General features: G+C 40.4%; 1 protein-coding gene across 1 annotated transcript in view; it reads right to left on the reverse strand.

Moving 5' to 3' along the window:
* The window catches only part of LOC146662752 (sodium channel protein type 3 subunit alpha-like), a 279,350-nt gene that overhangs the window by 10,082 nt on the left and 244,240 nt on the right, over positions 1–25,028 (reverse strand). Inside the window, exons 26-31 of the mRNA XM_085419328.1 lie at positions 22,473–22,595; positions 14,270–14,545; positions 7,406–7,459; positions 6,898–7,035; positions 6,602–6,706; positions 2,665–2,935 (exon numbers count right to left, since the gene is read on the reverse strand). Coding sequence (XP_085275454.1) covers positions 2,665–2,935; positions 6,602–6,706; positions 6,898–7,035; positions 7,406–7,459; positions 14,270–14,545; positions 22,473–22,595 — 967 coding nt within the window. The remainder of the gene's footprint in view (positions 1–2,664; positions 2,936–6,601; positions 6,707–6,897; positions 7,036–7,405; positions 7,460–14,269; positions 14,546–22,472; positions 22,596–25,028) is intronic.

Below are 25,028 nucleotides of genomic sequence, written 5' to 3' on the forward strand. Positions count from 1 at the left end.
CGCCTTATGTATGAATTCTGGTTGTGCTTACTGACCGTGAACCGATTTTATATGGTACACGGCGCTCAGCAATCTGTCAAAAAATGTTTTAGTATGACTTTGGTAAGCTACGCTTGATGGATTGTTGGAGCATTACGGCTACTGTAGTCTGGAGCCTCACGGAGGCTGATAATTTATTTTTGAGTAATTTCTTCATGTACATCTACGCTGTATGTTAATAAAAGTGCCTGTGTGACATCTGGGACACAGCTTTGACTAAGAGCTCTCTTTTTGTTCTTACCTTATAGCTTAAAAAAAAATTGAGATATATATCGTATATCGCCATCAAGCTAAAAAATATCGAGATATGAATTTTGGGTCATATCGCCCAGTCCTATTACTTACCAACCAACCAGCAACTAATGCTGAATAAATATCATATATATGTTTGTGACCAATGTCACTTGGTGAGACATTTCCTGCAACTACTGGCCAGCTTGTTGGGGAACACATATTTTTCCTTAGTGACCAGTGGTACCATGGAGTCATTGGCCAGTCCTTTACCATACATGACTGGGGCCTAATATGGTCACTTCTGGCTCTAAAGAGATGTCCATAAAGTGGAGTGATCATCATCCAGTCTTTGACATTAGATGGGCATGCCCATCGTTTATACACTATAATTTTAAAAGTGGTCATTCCATCTATCACATGGTCTTAGCTATTAGTCACTGGTTCTACCTGCAGTGCCTAATTTAGATAATTTTGGCTTAAATATAACAATTAATAAAAAGCAGTGATACTTGAAAAGGAACTGTTTTCTGATGTACCAAACTAAGAATTGATTACCTCCAGACTATTGAATTTTCTTTAATGTGTTGGCATTCCTGTGAGTTACATCATCTAAAAGCTCTCAGTTTGGCTCTCTCAGTGTTTATGTGGCAGGTCTGCTGTGATTACAACTTGACTAATTGGATCTGGAGAGCTGAGGCGTCTTTTCCCACTAACAGCAAGTCAAACGCTGTAATTCATCCGTCTTTTCCTTGTTATCGGAGAGGGAAACACACACACACACACACACACACACACACACACACACACACACACACACACACACACACACACACACACACACACACACACACACACACACACAAATACTGTTTTCTTTCATTCACCTCCCTGTGTAAGTTATAGGTGATGGAAGGAAGGAGTGGAGGGAGTCGAGAGGGAATCACCATCACATCGTACATCAACTCAGCTTATGCCCTCCATCCTAACATCTCTCTCTCACACACACAGACGCAGAACAGACGCAATCATGTTTGATTTGTCTTCAGGGACCGCCCTGTGGCAGCTCCGATTGCTGCTGTTACCTTCACCTCCCCCATGCAGCCTCGCCTCAGCATGCACACTAACACACACACAGACACACACTTAATTACACACATACACCCAATCTTGTCAGGCGAACAGGAGCAGCAGCGCACGCGACGTATGAACACTGATAGCTGAATTAACTGCTTGGGATACTCTGTGCTGTCCCTGCAGACTGCCTGTCATGTGTGTTATTGTGTGTATGTGTGTGTGTGTGTGTGTGTGTAATTGTAACATGACCGCACAAGACCTTGGTGCAGGTTAAACATAAAGGCCAACCACATGGTCACTTTGGTGACAAATAACTGTCAGGCAGACGTCCCATTGTTTTCTGCTGCCACAGCTGATGGCTGACACACATGTGTACACATGCGGGGTATCATGAGCTCCACACACACACAAAGCCTTATGTCAGCTGTAAGTTATGTGAAACAGCAGTATATAAGTTTGACACATGTCATGTCTGATAATGAAGGAAAGCAAGATGATTTGTTTAATCTTTCCTTTCAGCTTGTATTTTGGTCAAAATGATTTTAAACTAAGTTTAGAACAAAAGAAGAACTTTGAAATACTGCCTCACAGTTTCAGTATTGTAGTTTAATCACCAGCAGTTTTAAAAAAAACCTTAAGAAAACATTTTAGTTTCCTAGAAACTATTTCCTTAAAGTTAGCTACGATGAATGAGCAGCTCTTTGTTGAGTACCGGTAATGTCAGAGGTAAGTGAAATGTCTCCTTAATTCAAAATTTCTTAGAAAAAAACTCTTAGAAGTTGATTCGTCAAAAATGTGACAGATTTTAGTCACTTTATTTTAGAGGAAACTTTGCACATCAGTCCTTCTGCTGCACCGCATTTAAAATAAAGTTGTCTTTATTTTGCTCCAGTTGGAGATCCTTATCTTTAAACCTTACCGATATCTAAACACGTAATAAAAGTTTTTTTTACCATGCTGTTAACTTACTTTTTAATGCTGTGAATCTGAGCATTTTCATAAAATAAAGCCTGCCTCAAGAGGCCATTATTGGAACTGCAATTATTATTTTTCAATAGATCAACACAATGTACAACTTTCTAGGAAGCTTTGGTTTATACTTTGATTTATGTCTGTGTTTGAAATACTCTGCACTCACAAGACACTGCTCTTTTTTTCTTTCTGTTATTAAAATGAACTGAATGTGCCTGTGCTTAACACTGCAGATTTTGTGTGAAACTAACCGCACCTGTGAGCACTGTTTATGGATTTGGGGACCATCTGCTTTTTACCCCGTTTAGTAAATCTGGCTCAAAATCTTTTTGAAGCCGAACTCACCCACGATGGAGAGAATGACCACCACGAAGTCGAAGATGTTCCAGCCAACGGTGAAGAAGTAGCAACGCAGCGCCATGATCTTGATCAGGCACTCGGCAGTGAAGATGATGATGAAGGCCAGGTTGATGTTGTTCAGGATCTTCTCCATCTGAGGCGGCTGCTCGTCCGTCTCCACCATCATGGTGATCATGTTGAAGAGGATCAGCACCATGATGATGATGTCGAACGCTTGCTTCCCAACCAGGTCGAAGAAGAAGCCCTGCAGAGCGTTCTAAGAAGCAAGAATGTTCGGTTAGCCGATAAACCCCCATTTAGTGTTTCTGTCTTTGCTAAGCCACGTCAGGTTGTTTATAAGCCAGTCATTAAAGACGCCAATCAAAGTGCTGTACAGCAGACATTTACAGGCTTCGCTGCCACAAAGGCAGATGCAGAATTTTTTGCCACTTAATTCAACAACTTTCTGTCCAGACGAGAATAATCTGTTCTCTAATTTGAGACTTCAATTTTAATCTGACACTTTCATGCGCCGAGCTTCTTTAATATGCTGCACAGGGTTGTGACAGACGTTCATGCAAGGGACACCTTAGCCTTCAGTCACACTAAAGCAGGAAAAACTGGTAGCTGGAGAGTGATTGTATTCACTTTTTGGTTGCCCAAAAGTTTAGAGTTCTGAGAGGTTGCAGAAGAGAGAGGCAACCTGACTGGGATCCCTCTCAAAGAGCTCGGCGAAGGTTTGCAATTAATCGCCATCCTCTCAACAAGACAACCAGCCTGGCATGGTGACTCAGTCAGAGAGAGTGTGTGCCAGTGAGGTGAACATGAGGTCCGAAGGTTTGTCGCAGGTAATTTACTGCAAATGATGCTAAACGTAACAGCAAAAAGCACATCTTATTTTCATTTTATACTGCCACGTTTGTTTGTTGTACTTGTTAAGTTAATATTTTATTTCCATTTGATTTTCTTATTCTTTACCAGCTACTTTGTTCTCTCCCTTATAGAGACATTTAACTCAAACAAATTCTCGAGAATCTCATTTCTAATTGAGTAATTCTACTTTGGGGATTCTATTCTGTCTATTGTATTCTGAGAGTTATTCTGCTTTAATAAGTTATCGTATTATTCTGTTATTAGATGCTTTTCTTGCTGCTATAACAGGAAAGCGACCATTTAATTATTCAGTTTTAAGAAGAATAATGGACTTTGAGAGGACATGGAACCTGCAGGCTGATTAATGATGCTGAGACGCTCCTGTAAGCTGAACCTGGACTGAAAAAGACCTTCAGATGAGGTGCGTTTTTAGATCTGAAGACTGTTGGAGAGGGTCGATGACCCGATCTGGAGGGGGAGAGTTCAAGTGTCTCAGAGCATGGTTCTTGGGACTGCTGACAGCTGCTGCTCAGCTGATGTAAATAAAACAGCCTGCGATTTAAAAGTGTACCAGCTCAGACATATACTCAGGGGGACGCCCATATTTGTGCTTATGTGTATCATGTATGTTTTTGAAACAAATCCTAAACTTGACTTATTGTTCTTATTGTGTTTACATGCACCAATAAGGAGTCTAACACCTTTCTACACTTACATTTCTACAAAAGTAAAGGACTGAAGGAATCTCTGTACGTGTGCATGGTTGGGGCGTGAGAACGTGGAGAATTTGTCATCCGTCGCCTTCTTTACTTTGATGTTAGTAAACAGCTGGAGCGTGACACAGCAGCAAGATTCATGCAGTTCTGCTGTAATGTGAGCAATGATGACCTTTGTGCAGGATAAACATCAAGACTGCCCAGATGGCCATCCTGCTGACAGATAACTGTCAGGCAGACATTAGATATATTAGCTCACTGCATAGTTTTATATTTTTATCTTTATGCTTCTCAGGCAAGTTACAAGAAACTCCACTATATGAATTTTATAAATATCAGAAGAAAATGTTTTAAAACTTGAATCTTAGTTTAAATTAATTAGAAGTTTACAAAATAGAAGTTTTTAGATTGCTTTTTAAACTCAACATCAACTGCTGTTGAGCCCCGGCCACAGTTTAGCTAATGATTAGTGATTAAAAAGAAAACCTTGACAAAAACACTTGATTTCATGTTGTTCAATTTCCACAAAAACTCTTTCTTTTCCTAGAAATGTAAGAGGTTAGATGTATAATACAAACATAATTACTGCATAGTTTGGTACTGATTACTTGAAATGGAAAGTGTGGTTGTGGCTACATTTATTATGCACCCACTAACGTAGCAGTTAACTGAAAAAAAAAAAGGCTCATAAACTATCAGTTTCCTAGAAAGGCTCGTCTAAATTCTTGGAGCAGTAGAAGCTGATCTTCAGGTGAATTTTGAGGTACATACAGAGGTATACTATAGGTGTATATCATAACATCTCTTATCAGGTATAAAGGGCATGTTGTGCGTCACTGTGAAGTACACTCATATTAATGGTCCAGATCTTTTTAAGTAAACAGATTCTTCAGTGAGAGGCTGCTCTGTTTTCTGATATGCTGGTAAGTCAAACATTCCTCTGAAGGCCAGTCGATAAACTGAAGATGACATACATGTCTTACTACAGCTACATCTGTCATACACTTTCCCAACAACGCTTCCTGCACATTTCAGATGTTCACAGGACGTAATCTCTAATCTATTGAACAGTTGGGTTCATATGTTGTTTGCACAGTGGCACAATTTTTCTAATTTTGCTTAAAAAAAACTCTTAAAAAAATGAAAATCTGAACTTGGATCACTATGATGTGATCCAAGTTCAGATTTCATTTTTTTAATACTTGGATGAAACTCCTTTGCATTTAATGACAGCCTGAAGTCTAGAAACTGTGACCATCACCAGAAGCTGTGGGTCTTTGTGGGTCTTAACTGGGCAAACATTGTCTCGAGTTGAGATCAGGAGACTGACTTTGCCATTTAAGAAGATCCCATTTCTGATTTCTCCTCAATTTCTCTTATCCTGAGAAACTGCCGTTTTTTCTCTTCCCATCATTCTGGGACAAATTCATCTTCGGTCTTTAGGTTTTTTTTTCTTTCTTTCTTGTCTCTTTCAGATGTTTTCTGTCGAAGCCTAATCAGACCTTGCTGAGTGTAACCAGTGGTTTGCATCTTTTATTATGTTTTTTTTTTTTAAATTGAAGACTTTGATTATGGCTCTCGTACGTTCTTTAGAGTTTTCGTGATTCAGTTAGATGTTGTCAAATTGTTTTTCTTAACTAAGGAAAGAATTCTGTGATCATCCACTTCTCTTGTCCTTTAGGGCATTTTGGTACTGTTGAGCTGGTCAGTGCAGTCATCATTTTTAAGACTGTTTGTTGAGCCACTCTTAAAAGTTTGACTCGTCTTGCTTTGTCTTTCCAGCCTAACGATGGCATCACTTCCATCGACATCTTTCACGGCCTGATATTTAAATTTAAAGTGAAAAGCTATAAAATACAAACTTAACGCTTTGATACTTCACTGGCCACAGGACTGCTGGCCAGTCAATTATCCAGTTAATTCACACTGTGTGTGAAAATGTCTGTAATTCCTAATCAGTTAAAGCAACACTTTTGTGAAACCCCTCAAATTAAAGCTGAAAGAATCCACTGTGGTGGTGTACAGAGGAAAAGTGAAATCTAATAACTAACCTAACTATTGTGTTTGCAGCCAAATATTAATTGAAAAAAAGCAAAAGTGGTCAAAATTAATTTTAGATCATCATTGGAATGATTACATACATATTTAAAGGTAGTTTCCTCCATTCAGCTTCGACTTGATAATAAAAAACGCTTCTGTCCTTACAAAGTTAACTTTAACATACTTAATAAACTGTTAATTAAAACTGAGTGTTCAAAATCTGTTTGAATAGAAACAATACCAATGAAACCATTTCTGGATGTATCATGTAGAACTGAATCTGTTTTTAAGGTGGACGTGCTGTGTGTCGGTACCATCGGTCTGGGAATGGGCTTCTGAGGTTTTTTGGAGCCGAGTTTCTTCATGGCGTTGTAATACTTCTTCTGCTCCTCGGTCATGAAGATGTCCTGTCCTCCTAAGTAAACAAACCAAGCAACATCTATGTTATTTTATAAGACTTAAGGTTGCCATCTAATGTTCTTACAAAGAACCTGCAAACCTGTTAATATATATTCAGACGCTTTTGCTTTGATTTAAAATGCGAAGCTGTAGAAAGTAAACGTGCGTTTCCTGTGCCATGTGTGACGCTGGTGTCAGCCGTGGTACTTATCTTTCTCTTCTGCTGGTTGAAGTTGTCGATGATGACACCGATGAACAGGTTGAGGGTGAAGAAGGAGCCGAAGATGATGAAGATGACAAAGTACAGGTACATGTATAGATTGATCTCCTTGATAGGCTGCTCCTCCACCTGTTCAGGGAACACACGGATCTGTTTCTGAGTTTCAGTTTGACTGTATTCAATGTTTGTTCCACCTTTAATCCTGTTCACATCTGACATTTTAAAGACATTATCAGTTATTAACACGACATCATATCAATCTGTTTAGATTTCTTTTTCATTGAACTTTAATTTGACCCTTTTTTGTTTCCAGTCCTAATCGAGCGCCAACATCCACAGAAGAAAACTAAAGATGACGCTGAAGTGGCGAAACCTGCAGTTCCTCTAATGTCCAGAGGAGGTGCTAAAAGTGATGCTGAACTCACTTTGAATCTTACTCTATTCAGAACGTGAAAAGATTCAGAATCACGTGCACATTCAAAATGTTGTCGTTACTCACAGCTCTCGAGTCCACCGCTGCGTACATGATATCCATCCAGCCTTTGAACGTTGCCTTGAAACCAAACAAAATCACAGAAATGAGTTAACTGTTGTCACTTTAACCTTACCAACTGTAGCGAGACAGAACCACTGATTTCTTTAGTGTAGGGAGATGTACAACTTTCCCACTCCATAAGAGACAATTATTCAGTTCATGTTCATGCAAACTTGTGATCGAAGTACAAATTTTATTCAGTTTTTTGAGGACAGAAGGCTGATACCCACTGACCCGATGTATGTATGTTTGCATGTGAAAGACTTTAAGATGTCGAGACTTAAAAGTCCGAGATGACTCTCTGGGAGAGGCAAGAATAACTTAGCTGAACACTCAGGACTGAAACATGTTCGTTTACATCAGGGGTGCGGAACTCCAGGCCTCGAGGGCCGGTGTCCTGCAGGTTTTAGATCTCATCCTGGGTCAGCACACCTGAATCAAATGATTAGTTCATTACCAGGCCTCTGGAGAACTTCAAGACATGTTGAGGAGGTCATTTAGCCGTTTAAATCAGCTGTCTTGGATCAAAACCTGCAGGACACCGGCTCTCGGGGCCTGGAGTTTGACACCTGTGCTTTACATGAACCTGACATGAAGGGAAGACATCCAGTGATTGTCCTCGCTTTATGATCCAAAAGGAATGGGTGGTGGGAATCTGCGGCAGATGTTAGTGCATGTGCAAAATCAGGGAAGGGGGTGTTGGGGGTGTTTGGTCTCTTCAGCTGTAGAAGGCTGCATTTTTGATTTGGGATTTCAGGTTGAGCCGTTTGCACTGACTTCATGTTTTCAGTTTAGTAAAATCACAATTCGCAACACCTGCAGGCTACATGAGGCTACATGAGGCTACATGAGGCTACATGAGGCTACACTCAATGCTAATGTGCTAAACGGACCGCCTACTTTAAGCAGCCATTAGCTGCACAGACTGCAGCTTTAAATAAAATCTCTTCTCTACTTTTCAGATGCTTATCAATAGAAAAGAGAGAAAAAAAATCACAGCTCCTGTTCTTTCTGTTTCTGGGGATGTCAAGCGAGTTTCTCTGTTCCCACGTCACCAAGGCGACGTTGTGCACATTTCCTCCACTCAAGAGAATAACTGAACAAACCTCCTGCTTTATCAGAAAATTAGCAGAGAGCAGTACTGCTGCTGCGTTTTTCTCAATGAAGGATCAACAGGTCCATTTAGGGACTTCTGTCCTCGCCGAGAGAGGATGTGAGATGGAGGGAACAGAGAAGAAAGAAGGGAAACAGGATACTTTGGTCTGAGTGGGCACCTGCTGTCTGTCACATTTAGACCTGAAATCAGCTTGTCACCGCGGGTTACCACCTGTTGTTATTATGGGCTGTCAGTGAGAAGGGTTCACGCTGTAAAAGGATGTTAAAAAGTCAGCGATGACATTTACGGGTGGCTGCTGAACATTATTTTGTGTGGTTTTTGAAGCGCAGTGCTGAGTCTCCATAACTGAGCTGCTCCGTCATAAACAACGCCCGGTCAGAAGTAAATCCCACCACTGACAGCCAGCTGCGTAACACAGTCATCTTAAATTATCTTTTGGTCACTCCGTCTTTGATCCTAGTCGGGTGCCCAGACCACCTCAACTGGATCCGTTAGATGTGGAGGAGCAGGGGCTACTCAAATGGCTGAGCTCCTCACCCTGTGTCTAAGGGAGTGCCCAGCCACAGGTAGAAGGAGAGTCCTTTTTGGCCCTGGTATCTGTAACCTCTCTCTTTTGGTCACCACCCAGAGCTCGTGACTGTAGGTGAGGAAGCAACATAGATTGAGCGGTAAATGGAGAGCTTCGTGCTGAGTGCTGTTGGGTTATCTCCACAGTGACTTTGATGAGAAGCAGCACCTTCACTGACATCACGAGGAAGCGGTGCCAACCCATTATTTTGGGGAAGGTGATGGCGTGAAGTGACACTTTTCAGCTGTGCTAACTTGAATTTTAACAGGAGACCATTAAAAATCATACATATCGTATAATATTATTTATTGATGATTAACTGAGAGAACACACTGGATTCAGAATCTCAGTAAAGTGTCTGCATCACTTTTTGCAGTGTGGAGATATTTCCAGATGCTAATAGAAGGTTTGCCCCCACCAACTGTTTTTTTTTTTTTTTTTTTTTTTTTTTTTTTTTTTTTTAATTTTTTAAATGACATCAGAAACAGCAGTATGCGACATTACGTGATGGCAGAGCTTCAGTTCATCCTTTGTCATTTTTTTTTTTTTTTTTTTTTTTTTTTTTTTTTTTTTTTAATAAATAGGACAGGGGGAATGAATGAGAGAGAGAGGGGGAGAGAAAAAAAGAAAACCAAAGGGGAGAAGAGACGGTGAGAAGGGGGGGGAAGAGAGACAAAAAAAAAAAAAAAAAAAAAAAACTCCTGGGTCACCTGTATGGAGAAAAAAAAACAAACAAACAAACAAACAAACAGAGGAGACAGCAAACAACAAAGAGCAACATAATAATAGAGAAAACAAAGCACCATCACAATAAACTAGCTAGTCATAGATATCAGTATTTACTAAGTAATAAACAATATTGTGCAGCACGCAAGATAGACAGCGCACAGTGTGTTGCCGCGCCGACCAGCCAAAAACAGAGATGTGCTGAGCAACTGGTTGCCAAGGCGACCGTACTCTGGCAACTCTTAAGTTCTGGGAGGCTGACGGTGAAAGCAGCAGCACGCCGTTCCACAACTTTTTTTATGGTCCTTTCGCCTCCTCCTCTGTGAAATCCACCACAATTCCCTCGACTCCAACCTCTCCGTCCTTTTATCTCCATCTTCGCCTTCTCTTTCACTGCTGTTTAAGTTTAATATTTCTAATTCTACGTGCACTTTTCCTCCCTCCATCTCTGCATTTCTCTCCCACTTGGCTGAAGTCGCTCTAAAAATAAAAGCCTCTCAGACGCTGATTGATTGGAGGCTCTCAGGACTCCCATGGTGGGCGTCAGAGAGCGAGAACGAAGGAAAAAGGAGTGAGTGAAGTAAAGACAGAGAGATAGAGAGAAGAAAATGAAGGTTTGCAAGGAAGGTGATGGAGAGATATAAAGGACGGAGGGGGAAATGGAGTTGTAGTTGCAGTATTTTGCCCTGTCCGTGTTGTGTTGAATAACAGAAGATGGAGAGACAGGAAGGAGGGACAGGCAAAGAAAGAAATGGAAAAGCAGAAAAGGAAAAGAGAGCGAAAGGATGAAGAGCAAGAAACTCATCGTAAATTCTTTTATATCATCATGTGAAGTTTGTCGTTCTAACTCTAATGCTCCAGGCAGGCATGCCACTGCCAGTCTCTTTGTACCCTGAATATAATAAGTATAAAGGCTTTTCATTTCATATCTCATTATGTACCTGCGTTGGACTTTTAGTTACATGTGCAGTAAATCTTACAGTGTTGTTGAAAAGCTGGAGTAACAGCAACAGAACGTCATTTTTATCTAATTATGAAAACAAGCAAGTGACACGCAGCCGCAGACAGTTAACCCAGTGGTTTTCATGCTTAAACTGAACTAGGAGACATATTTATTTCATCAAATCAAATCTGTGCTGTATTTGACTTAAACGTGCGTCTCTGACATGTGGGCCAAATGATTTGCTCCACCACAAATCTCTGCAGCCTCCAGATATGGACCTTTTTTGCCTTATAAAAGTGGAAAATATTTATTGTGTCTAAACAATGAATTTGCAACAGTTGTTTAAATGTTTAGTGGTAAATACATTTTAAAGAATTGATTGGAACATTGTATGTGTCTGATGTGTGATTTGATCCTCACATATAATGATACGTGGTGTTAGGGCTGTTCGATATAACGATTATATCGGATGACGATATAAAAACATCGTTTCATTTTATGCTATCGTTTGTTTCGTGGTGTCGCAAAATAAACTGTTTACGGCAATATGTTTTCATGGTTCTGATGTCACTGTAGTGGCTATATTCATTTCTTAAAGTTCTCTCTTTCTCTTATATTTAATATAACCACACTACGGACGGATAAGCACCTGTTTTTATGTGTTGACGTTAGCAACAACGACGGTAACAGCATCGCGTGTCCGCTCATTTATGTGCCACATAAACCTTTCACAATAAAGCTCAAGATCCTGTTGAGACTTTTCAAAATAAACTGAATCACGTGAAAGAGCAGATTATTTACGGATGAGAAGTAAAAAAAGAGCCGTCAGGTGCTAAAAAATAAATCTTAGACTCAAACGTTAGAACAGGCTTTCCCCGCAGCAGGCTGTGTAATAAATACTCACAAAGAAAACGGCGTCCGTTACAACTTATGTCTAAAAATGTATCGTTTCATGCATCAGTTAAAACACTCGACTCCAGCTACATGGCGCCCAGCTGGAAACACTTCCCGCAAGTCGAGCTGCCCGAGATTCACAGAATTTACAGAAAATGTTACGTTTTTGTGATTTATATCGTTATCGGACGATATAATTCTTATATCGGGATATGAGATTTTGGTCATATCGCACAGCCCTACGTGGTGTCACAAACAATGGCAGTAAGAAATATAGTGAAATAGCTCTATAAAAATATTTTTACTTTGACCTCGGTTGATGTCAGCCAAATTTGAATCCATTGTTAAGAGTCCACTCTACATCCCCCCACAGTTTTATCAGAATTCATTCAACTGGTCCCTCTTTTGACCAATAGTTAAATAATGTAAAATCAAGTTTAGTTCTTGAGAAGCTGACCTATGTGGTTAGGAAAAGATCACTAGAATTTTTCATACATTTGGAAGATGTTTCTGGACAGCCCGTTCTCACTCCCGAGGCGTAACAACCTGATGATTTGTCACGTCCCGCAGCGTTCCTGAGGAATGCGAAAGGCGACCTTCGGCGTTGTTATGGTACATGCCAGGTTATGGGTGAAATACAGTCAAATGACGCTCTCGCGGTAAAACACCGTTCAGCCATGTATTGCAGCCCATGTATTGTTGGTTGCCCAGAAGCGTAACATGTTGACGATTTGTCACCTAGCGTAATATATTACGTGTTGTTCTGGAGCTATTAAAGACTGGGGAAGTTGAGGAACTGGAGGGAGAGCGGGGTAATGAAAATATGTAACTAAATTTGGGAATGTATAAAGTAACCTCTACTGTTTTTATTGTATTTTATTTTATATATATATATATATATATATATATATATATATATATATATATATTTAATTTTTTAAGTATAATTTTTTTAATTTGTTTTTGTTTTTTGAGTGTCTTGTGTTTTTATTGCTTTCTTACTGCCATATGTTTAAAATGTTTGATGTTTATGAAACCAAAATTCAATAAATATATGTTTACAAAAAAGAATTCATTCAATGGTTTTCCACTGATCATGTTTACAGACAGAGTGAGGTGCATGCATGAAAACGCTGCCAACAACAAAACCTGTTCGTTGGAAATAACTAATCAAAAATATGTGACTCTAAATAAATTCATGTCCGGAAACACAGATGAAGATTAACGGCTGTGACTGACCGTGAGAGGTATTATTTTTTTAATAATAACCTCCCAACAGATTTTCAATTATTTTTCCCATCAGTACCTCCCAGTTATTCACAGCTTATGTGTTACTTATTCAAATTGCAGTTTGTGTACCTGCCACTTACTGTAGGCAATGTGAGGTTTAAAACTGCTCTCATAAATGACAGAGAAGACAGAAGGCTGTGGAACGACAGCAACGTTAACAGGACAAAGAGAGGCAGGCAGAGTGGACAAGTGGAAAAGACAAAAGCAAGAGCAATGAAGAACAGGTGTGGGAGGAAAATTAAGGCGACAAATTGATGAAACGAAAAGACGAGATCAAGAGAGAGAGAGAGGGACGGGAGAAGCGGAAAAGTCAATCCTCCTACGGCATGTGGAGGAGACTCTCAGCTTTAATTTGTTTTGAAGGAGAGGATTTTTCACTTTGTGCCTCGATTTCTTCACTCGAACCTCTTTGTTTCCCTCAAAGCTTCACACAGGTGCCGCAATGACAGAATTTTGTTCTTCGTTTTCATCTGCGGCTCTGCCTCGTGATCCTGTTTCAGTGTGTGTGTGCTAGTGATTGTTTTGCACAGCTGCACTGAGATCTGTAGGGGGTAGAACTTCCCAGGGAACGCGTCTTCAAACAGGACATATAAAAAGAGTAAAAGAACCGCGGCTGGCGTGGCGAGTCTGAAAACATCCTACACATTTCCTGCCGTGTCACTCTCTCCAGGTCTCTGGGTCTGAATGCATTTTTTGAAAACACAAAGTAGGCAAGGAAAGCTGCGACCCACGCCATAAATAAAGCACTGGGGGTGCTTTTAGGTGTCTAATAACAACTTAAAAGTGACCTTTGTGAAAGGTCACATAATGAATCATGACTCACTGTGCAGCAAAACCCCAAGCTGGCATCTCTCTTTGCCAACTGTGAAAATGGCTTTTAAAAAAAGTGCTCCAACTTTTTCTCTCTACAGAGCACAAAAGCACAGGCAGCGGTGGGAAATGTGGGAAACTTCCATTCTGGCCTCATTATGCATGATAAGTCTGTGCATATTCACCGTGCATCATAATTATCTGGCTACCTTATTAAATTAATGCAAACGTGAAAATGTTGGCCAAAGAGCCGCTACTAGAAGCTTTCTTTTATTTAACTAACCAGGATCTGTGTGCACATCTGTATTTTTATACCTTAGTAAAAGAGAGAACCTTGGCACACGTTTGACCAGTAAAAACTGAAAATAAATCTTTCATGGAAACCAAAGAAATCTAAGTACAAATTTGAAAAGCCAAAAACAAAAAAAGTGGAGATCATAAAAGTCTCTGATTCCAATAAGTAAACATAAAGTATCTTACCACTTGTAGCAGGGCCAGGTACCCGGCACCCACGTTGTCAAAGTTGACCTTGACTTTGCTCCAGTAGTGCGTCGAGGTGTCGTTGTGGGTCTCGCACTGCGACTTATTGGTGATTGCAGAAGCGTCGTAGACTTGGCCCGTGCTGTTGACGCAGCGGCCAAACTTCCCGGCAAAAAGGTTGACGCCCATGATGCTGAAGATGAGCCAGAAGATGAGACAGACCAGCAGCACGTTCATGATGGAGGGAATCGCGCCGATCAGAGCGTTGACCACCACCTGCACGGAAACCAGCATTCATACGTACAGACAAACCATTTACATGTGGTCTCTAGTTACAGTAAATGTTAAGGTTTCAGTGTGTTGCTGATCAGGTGGTGGCGGAGCAAACCAAAATCAACATGCTCAAACAGATGGATGAACCCAGAAACTGATCAGAGACCAGAGTTAGACCAGACAACATCAGTGTTGCCAACAATGAATGACCACCTGACCAACACATTAATTTTAACAACACAGCACGCCATGCAGTTGGATGATAGACAGTATAAACAACACGTTCTCACTCCCAAAGCGTAACATTTTACGCTACGTGACAAATCGTCACCATATTACGTTTTCGGCTACCCACCACGTTCCTAAATGACGACCTCGGAAAAAAGAGGAAATATGAGAACCATCTGGACTGAATCTACACATGTTCACTCTTTTTCTTCAAATCGCTTAGAAACACGCTATTTAACATCATTAAAGTCCTGGTTAAGGTCAGGAATAAGGTTATGGTCAGGGCTAGGGATAAGGTTAGGTTTAGGGCTGGAATACAGGGCTGGAACGTCTATTACCGCGGGAGCGTCATTGCACTGGATTCCAGCCATAACCCGCCGCGTACCATAAGAACGCCGAAGGTCTCCTTTCGCGTTCCTCAGGAACGCTGCGGGATGTGACAAAACGTCGACATGTTACGCCTCGGGAGTGAGAACGCTCTGGTATAAAAGATGGACATGTAAACTGTGAGTCACCCATTGGTTCATCAAGTCCTGTTTTGAACCCTCAAGATGAGCACTGGCATTTTAAAACTGGTGACAAGTGATTGGTGTATCTGACTGTGAAAGTGTATAATCCTCCTTTGTGACACTTTTCATGGACCAAAATGTACAAAACCGACTTCATTTCCCCCCAATATGACTACAGATGAGCGACCAAGCCTATAAACTCTAGGGGTGCAACGATACACAAAATTCATGGTTCGATTCGATACTTTGGTGTCATGGTTCAATATTTTTTTGATACAAAAAAATGGTCATGCCTTTTTAATTTGTCATTTATTAAAATTATAAATATATATTTTAGCTCAAAAATACAGTTTTTAAATTTAATGTTGCTGAAACAAGAAAATAATAATAAAAAAAAATCTATCTGATGGAGAAATCAGTCATCTTTGGAAAAGAGAGTTTATTACAGAGAAATGTCTCTTTCCAAAATAAAAGCTCTACTATACGCTTCTTCTGGGTTATATTCTCAGCAGCATATTAAACATATCAGGTCCCCATAAGGAGAATCCTGTGCTAACGGCTGTCTAAATGACTCGGGTAAAGTTTGTAGCATGCGTGCTTGTTGTTTTTGTCTGCTTCCACTTGTCTTTGCACTAGGATGATGTCGCTGTGAATGTGCAGTCATATTCGTTGTGTTCCCACTAGTGCTGTCAGCGTTAATCTCGTTAAAATGACGTTAACGCCATAACGCGGCAAAACTCCCTTAACGAGTTACCGCTGGACGGCGTCAACACGTTAACGAGCTAACTGCGCTAACGCACTAGTTCCCACCAATTGAGCATTGCGTGGCACATCCGACATACTGTTTTACTTTTGTCCATGACTCGCTTACCTTCAGGGTCATACGTCACATGAAAACCAAGATAGTTCCAAACGCCAGATCTGAATGAGGGTGGGGGAGGTTCAATTTGCCATGTTGCAAGGAGAGCTTAACTTCTGTCTTGCTAGCTTGCGCTGTGCTCAGTAGATCTGCACTCGACAGTCCAGCCTAGGCGGAGTAGTCGAACGCAGATCCACTGAGCTCTCAGCACAGCCAGCGTCGTCAGAAGAAAAGTTGCTAAAATAAATAAAATTTTTTGTATTGTTCAATACATATGCGTACCGAACCGAAAGCACTGTATCGAACGGTTCAATACCGATACAAGTATTGTTGCACCCCTAATAAACTCATCAGGAAAGTGTTTATTTGCTTCACTTTGTGGACTCGGAGGCTACGTCCATCTTCTTTATTGTCTTTCAGTCGGATGTGACAGAGGAAAAAAGTGACAGTTTAAATTCGACGTTGGGTCGAGAAAAGGCTGCAGAGTTGTAAATCACTACGGTAACCATCGGTTGCTTTATTAAAGTATATTTCGTGACCAGTTGGTGAGTTGTTGCTTGCTGTTGCTAAGTGGAATTGGTCAGAAAGAGGTATACAGTGCTTTTCTTGGTCTTCTATGTGGAAGATCCTGACTCGCTGAAACTAACAGATGTACCACAAAATGAAACCGTTCACCTTTGAAGGCAAATGATTATCCCTTTGCAGTAAAGCTGGCATTTTTCATGATTGTGCAACCGATTTCATACAGTAACAGCCAGCAACTTCCAGCAACCATTCCCCAACCAGTCTGAGAATACTCATTTTTCACAAGCAACCTGATGCTGACAGCAGATCGCCAGCCTGTGAAACTGAGGCCTAATGCAGCATCCAACACATATGGGAGAGAACACAGTTTCTAAATACATACAGTATTTAATTAATGTGACATTATTTTACTAGTTAATCATTTGTGTTTTTAATTGTATGTCTTCATTTTTTTTTCAAGAAACTGACATTTTTCAACACTTAAAAATGTGAATTTCTTGAGTAGATTCATCCGACATGTTTATGTTGATTTACACTCCGGAATTATTTGCTAGCATTTCTTTACAACCTTAAAATCCCAACTTCTTTAAGTTACATTTAAGTGTGGCATTGAACGTCCTAATTCATTTTGGAGTTTTAAAATCAGACAGTGGATCTATACATAATGTTCACAGAGGTTTATGTGACGCAAACCCGACTTGAAGGTACTTGAAGTTTGTTTTATTTAAGGGTTGCATACAGATACTATGCAGTTCAGTGCAGGTTAAAGTGGTTAGTTTGCAGTGTTCTGACAAAGATTACAGTGATGCAGTATCGGGCTGCTTATATCTAGGGTTGTTACTAGGTTACATCAAATCTAGCAGACATTAATTTATATTTAAGTTGATGATGCTGATTAGATTCACCCGCTAAATTCTGCCTTTGACCTTACAGTGTCCACTGGTTTGAAACCAGCCATGCAGCTCGTGTGACTTGTTTAGGTTGAATCCTGTACGTCATGATTTGATTTATTTTATCAGCCTTTTATAAAAAAGGAAAGGCAGTGTGAACTCACATGACTGTTTTCGCCAATTACTTGATGAGTCCTGACATGCAAGAAGTAGAAAATTCTGCTCCCATGTGAAATAAATGCAGTGCCATTAATCACTCGGTTCTCCTTCATTATGTGATTTTTATTTTTCTGAGAAATCCACCGTCCTGCTTCCTATTGTTGCAGATCTATAGACGGCGGTGAGTCAGCTTGTGTGTTTGGTCGTCCTCATCTGCACTCACAAAGCACATTTACGTCTTGTGTTTTTTTTATACCCAGAATGCCTTGCTGAGTAAGCAATGTGATGCTGAGTGCTGAGCATTTTTAAATTTAACACAGAAAATCATCTGTTTAGTCTTCCAGAGAGTGAGTCTGTCTCCTGCAAACCCCAAGCTGCTGTTTGATGAACCGAAGAGTTCAAGTATTCTTTAGGTTTAATAAAAAAACAATTATGTTATGTGTTAAATAATTGTTATGTTAACCCCAAAATTAATTCCATGTTTTTAAACATTATAAGGCCACATATTCTCTTGTGAGAGCTTTGATACATAAAAGCTTTCCTCATAAATTCCCACCATTCACATTGCCCATTTACTTAGTTTTGTAAGTTTTATGTTTGTTTTTCATGTTTTGAAATATATTTCTACACAAAAGAATTGAAATCAAAATTGTGAGAATGATTTTCTATGAACCAAATATAGTTTTGTGTTTTCTAAATTTGTCATTAAAGTCTGACGTTAGTCTTTTTGCAGGACAGGGGCGTGGTTTCCAAATATTTACCCACAGCTACGGCTAATATTTGAATGTAAGTGAAAGGAGTGTGCTGTCAGGAACATTCGTCCTCATTTCAGGAGACTGTGTTTGCAGGACACCGACTCTGTGCTATTCACAGTAATACTGGTGACAGAAACACAAACAGTAACTTGATATTTGTCTCCTGCTCACAAAGGCTGATGGACATAAGTTAACATGAAAGAGAAATCAGAAAAAATACACATCAAATTCACAGGAGGCAATAAAACAACACAGCAAAAAGAAAGAAAGAACTAAATTCAAAAGAAGATGAACCCGTCAGAGAGCAGGAAGCAGAGAGTAAAGTTTAATATGAAGTGACAGATAAGAAATGATAGGATGACACACGGTGAGAAAACACTGAGGGGATGTTCATTACAAACACACCTGGGCACAAACATGTCCTCACTTCAGTTAGTTGATTTATCTTCCTTTATATCTAAATAATTCAGTTCAGTCAGTAATTCTAGAATTTTCCAGAGAACAGATTAGCTGTGTTACACTAATAAAAACTGCTGTAATAATACATTTACTTTACAGTAATTTGCTGTTATGTGTGAATTACAGGCGAATGATGTAAATATCTTCCGTGAAAAAATATTTTTAGAAAGCTACTGTATTACACATTCTTTTTGTAAATTTAAATGTTTAAGTTTAATTTATTAATTCAGAAGCATTAACTGTGATCTGTTTATGGAGAAGTACTAAACTGTAAAAACAGTTTATACAATAAATTATAGATTTTTACTATTGCTTTTACTGTAATTTAACTTATTGATAGATCAGTTACTTTTTTCTATTTGAATCATATATTACCGTATTTTCACGACCATAAGGCGCACTTAAAAGGCTTAGATTTTCTTCAAAAAGTGCGGCGCGCCCTATAGCGCAGTGCGCCCTATGTGTTGTAAGGAGGACGTAGTAGAGAACACCATGAGAACGTTAAAGGGTGAAGTGTGGGCGTTGATCGTATATACCGGGACAATCGCACATACCTGTATAAAAGAACAGGTATGTGCATTATGTGGAACATCGTTGTTTTAACAACCCTGAAAATGGCAAAGAGACACGCTTACGAAGCACAGTTTAAACTGAAGGCCATCAGCTACGCGGAGGAACATGGAAATCGAGCAGCGGCGAGAGAATTTAAGATAAACGAATCGATGGTTCGCAAATGGAGGAAGCTGGAAAACGAGCTCCGGCAGGTCAAGAAAATGCAGCTGAGTTTCCGCGGACATAAGGCGAGGTGGCCCGAGTTGGAGGAAAGACTCGAGCGGTGGATCATCGAGCAAAGAGCGAGCGGGAGAAGCGTTTCGACGGTCACCATTCGGCTAAAAGCAGTTTCACTTGCTGAAGAGATGAACATTGAACATTTCCAAGGAGGTCCGTCTTGGTGCTTTCGTTTTATGAAACGGTGCCATTTTTCCATCCGGACCAGGACTACGGTAGCGCAGCAACTTCCAGCGGATTATAAGGAAAAGCTGGCCATCTTCCGCTCCTACTGCAGCAAACACATCGGCGACAAAAACATCCAGCCCAGCCACATCACTAACATGGACGAGGTCCCGCTCACTTTTGACATCCCGGTGAGTCACACTGTGGAGAAGAAGGGGACCAGCACGGTAGCGATACACACAACGGGGCACGAAAAGTCTTCTTTCACTGTTGTGCTTGGCTGCCATGCTAATGGACAGAAACTGCCGCCTATGGTGATTTTTAAGCGAAAGACTTTGCCTAAAGAGAAGTTTCCAGCAGGAATCATCATTAAGGCAAATGAAAAGGGCTGGATGGATGAGGAAATGATGAAAGACTGGCTGAGGGAGGTGTATGTAAGGAGACCAGGTGGTTTTTTCCACGCATCACCATCGCTCTTAATCTGTGACTCTATGCGTGCCCATCTCACAGCCGATGTGAAAAAACTTGTGAAGCAAATGAACTGTGAGCTTGCTGTCATTCCGGGAGGCCTGACAAAGGAACTCCAGCCGCTGGACATCGGTGTGAACCGCCCGTTCAAAGTAAGGCTGCGAGCGGCGTGGGAGCGATGGATGACCGGTGGAGACCACAGTTTCACTATGAGTGGAAGGCAGCGCCGGGCGAGTTACGCCACAATTTGCCAATGGATTGTAGATGCTTGGGCTAACATGTCTGCTGGCACTCTTGTTCGAGCTTTCGCAAAAGCCGGCATCGTTTCCGAGGAGCCGCACGGCACGGAAAGTGACTCTGACAGTGAAGAAAGTGAACCTGGCATGTTTGATGGAGATTTAGCGCAGCTGTTAAATTCAGACACAGAGGATGAGGACTTCGATGGGTTTGATTGATGATAAAAATGTGAGTACCAAACTTTGTTTTGCTCCTGCTTTATTTTTAAATACGCACACTTGTATGCTTGTGTGTTGTTGATGATGACGATTATTGGTAATAAAAATGTGAGTACCAAACTCAGTTTTGCTCCTGCTTTATTTTTAAATATGCACACTTGTATGCTTGTGTGTTGTTGATGATGACGATTACCGGCAATAGAAATGTGAGTAAGGTACCGAACTCAGGTTTGCTCCCGCTTTATTTTTAAATACGCATACGGTACTTGTATGCGCCCTATGGTCCAGTGCGCCTTATGTGTGTGTTAAATACAGTAAGGGCACACATAACTGAGACTGCGCCTTTTAACACAGTGCGCCTTATGGTCGTGAAAATACGGTAATAAATCTAAATTTTGAGCCATCGGGCAGCCTGCACAAACTGTTAACTAAGTTGCCCTTCTTTTTTTCTTCTGATTTGTAGATCAATAATATGCAGCGGTATGAATCCCTGATGAGTTTTCCATTGTTGATCCGTTTTTCTCACCAATCAGAAAGCAGTACACAGTCATGTAAAAGTACATCCTTACTACCTCCATAGGACTTAAAAGAAGCCACATGCTGCTGATGAAATACACTTGATTAATTGATGATCATCAGTGTGAGCTCCTCCATAAAAGTGTGTATGAGTTAACACAATGCCACAATCCTCCCAGATGGGAATTTTTCGGCAAATAATTGCAATTTTTGGACACTCGCACTTTATGTAGTCCAGCGTTGATTGTCTGTTATATGTAGCACCATGGTCCCGGAGGAACACTGTCTCGTTTCACTGTGTACTGTACCACCGCACAAGGTTGAAATGACAATAAAGCCACTTTACTTGAAAATCAACCCAAGGTCAGACCGTGCAATGCTGCACTGTCCACTTTCTGTTGTAACAAAATAAATTTCCCATGTGTGGGATTAATAAAGGTTATTTCATCTTATCTTAAAGAAACTGCAAAACCCCCAAGAGCTTCACCTTCTGCTTCTACATCTTCAACTCTACAGACCTCAGTAAGCATGTTAAATGTTAAAGTCCATTACAGCACATCAGAAAAACACTGAACTCCACCTGAACAAACCACAAGACTTCTGGATTTCCAATGGACAGATGAGATGAAAGTGGACGATAATCCCAAGCACGGCATAAAATCTACAACAAATACCTTCATGTATATACACACACACACACACACACACACACACACACACACACACACACACACACACACACACACACACACACACACACATATATATATATATATATATGTATACACACACACAAACACACACACACACATACACACACACACATATATATATATATATTCTCTTATATCTCTTTTATTTTGAAATTTGTATTTATCGTCTATTTTAAATGCCAATGCCTATGTTATTGAAAAATTGCTAATTTGTTGATCATTATAAATTTAACACACTTTTTTTTTGTATATTTAATGTGAACTATGTAACTGCAAAGAAAATATATGTAGAGGAGAAGCTCTTTTTTTACCCAAGATCTTTTACTTTTTCCCGTTTTTAGTGATAAATTAAAGCATAAGTGCACTAAATCCTTTGACATTCAGCTGGACTCTCGACATTGATGCCCAGATGTGTTTGCTTTGATAATACTGACTCTTACCCTCATGCCTTCAAATCTGGAGAGGGCTCTGAGGGGCCGCAGGGCCCGCAGCGTCCGCAGGGATTTGATGGCTGCTAAGTCTGAATAACCCAATGTGTTGGCTACCAAACTGACCAATGAGACCTGGAGGAGAGAGAGAGAGAGGACAGAAAAAGATAGGGACAGGAATATAGAGACAGAAGAAGGAGGAAGGGAAAGAAAAGAGAAGCAGGACAGTTAACTTCTATTCTAATGAAGGGAAAGTGAGAGAAAGTTCTGATCCAGGAGACGAAGCTGCAGTTGAATGATGATGCCTGAAAAAGGAAGGGTGATGGTTTGTGATCACTGAGCTCATGACGAAGGACTCACTGCTACAATTTTTTTTATCATTGTTGAAACCTTTCTCAGGTGAAGCTGCAAGCAGACAAGGAAATGGTTATTTTACAGACTCTTCTAGGAAGCCAGCACAAAGAACCGGAGAAATGAGAAAGAATAAATGTGTTTATTGATTGGTCGAGTGAGTCCTGAGTGATCCATGGCTTTTAAAACAAGACAATAAAGCAGACTGTTTTGTGACACTTTGATAAGCCACTGAGTGCTTATAGAGATGGATGTGCAGATCACTGAACGACTGCTTTAAACAGCTTCAGGGTTTATGTTTAGCTGTAAAAGGGATGGTTAGGTGTTAAACATACTACCTGTATCCACAACAGTCTGAGATATCACCTCTGATTAAAGCCAGGATGGCATCACCTCCCAATCAAACCCAGAAACATTTAAAGCCACGACACATATGATTTCCAGCACCGAGCAGCAGGTCTCAGGTCGGTCGAGCTGCAGGTGAACGCAGCTCATTCTTACCCTGATACCAGCGAAGCGGGACACAGCCCGGAGAGGACGGAGAGCTCTTAATGTCCTCAGCACACGCATGATGGTGATGTGGTCCACTGAGATGTACTGAGCCATCAGACCCAACACTGAGATCTACAGGGTTCGGTTACACAGTAAACAACAACATTTCTACACATAAATACAAAGTAGCTTCAGACTGTGCAAAGAACAAAAACATGATCGAAATAAAGGGGACGTCCTCTGCTTTTCTGTCATTTATAATTTAATAAGTAATGAGGTCGCAGCCCATGCTGTGAGCAAGCTCCATCCACCAGCTATTTAAATCTTCAGTTTAAGATGGGCATCCAATCAGGAGAAAGTTGGCTTAAAGGGAGGGGCAGAAGCTTAAACAACTTGTTTCCAACTGAAGATGAGCTGACAGGCTGCAATCAACCAACAACGTCTGGGGTTGGAAAACTTGCAGATCCACTAATGTCCTCAAGTGGACATTACTGGAACTTTTCCATTTTTCTATACAGTGTATGTGTGCTACAACAGCACCAGTAAGACAAATAAGGATGAATTTGAACTAGGAATCATGCAAAGCTACTTCAGAGAATCCAAGAAGATATTCGAAATGCAGAGCAGGAACTTAGCAGAAAAGGTTCCCGTGAAAAAGTAACAGACATTTTAGCATTTCTTAAATTCTTACTCTGTTATTTTTTGTTTTTTCTTACTATTTTTCCCTAATTAATTTCAGTTTAAGTTCACAATTCTTAATTTCTGTGTTAAGCTATGAGCCAATAAATAGCTACACTTACTTCTTACATTTCAAAATAAAAGCTTCTTAGAAAGAGAAAACTTTTTATTCAAGCAGTTTCTTTCAAAATAATGATAAAGCAACACAGCAGAGATAACTAAGTAATTTGCAAATAAAAAAATCTAAAGAAGCTAAAACTTTCTTTTGATTACTTTATATCATCTTCTGATGCTTTTCTGCCCTCTAGTGCTCAAAAATGAAATCCTGAAGCTTTAAGCATGTCTCTCTCTTTCTCCATTTCCGATTGTGTTAATAAAACTCTGTTTCTTGTCTCATCTTTGCTTGGTTAGTTCGGTGACTCAAGATTTCTACCTCTCGTTCCCCTTCAGGCCACTACAGTCAGATAAAAACGTCAGTGTCATTTATGAAGACGGCTAGGCGGAAAACACCCGGAGTGAGAGAGACGGGGGAGTGGGTCGATTTCCGACTCAGTGCATGCATATGTATGGTGTGCATCATAAACTTTGTGTGCCACTTGCCCAGAACACTGGAAGAAAGTGTGAGCGTCTAAACATACACATCTCTGAGTGTGTGTGTGTGTGTGTGTATGTGTGTGTATGTGTGTGTGTATAGGTTCAAAAGCCACGGCTGATTATTTGTCCGGAGGCTGTTTGAACTTCTTTCTCGCTCTCTCTCTCTGTGCCTCTCTTTGTCGCTCAGTGTCTCTCACTCTTTTATTTATAGTGGGAAGTTGCTGCACTAAGACAACAACTGTGACACTGCTGACAGTGAGAAATACTGAATCATTCTCTTCTTATACATAAACTGCACATTTAACATAGACCATGTTTAACATGGAGAATTTACACAGCAAGGGTAAAAAATAGATATGAAGTGTGATTAAAGAGTTCAGACAGCAGGTCCATCACAAGCGAAACCCTTCCCTGATTTAAATTTGGCAATCTCCTCTTCAAAGTCATCCTCTC

The sequence above is a fragment of the Rhamphochromis longiceps genome, linkage group LG9 (assembly GCF_057381845.1).
Source record: "Rhamphochromis longiceps isolate RC_006_pf linkage group LG9, R_longiceps_female_GT1.1, whole genome shotgun sequence".
NCBI classification, from domain to species: domain Eukaryota; kingdom Metazoa; phylum Chordata; class Actinopteri; order Cichliformes; family Cichlidae; genus Rhamphochromis; species Rhamphochromis longiceps.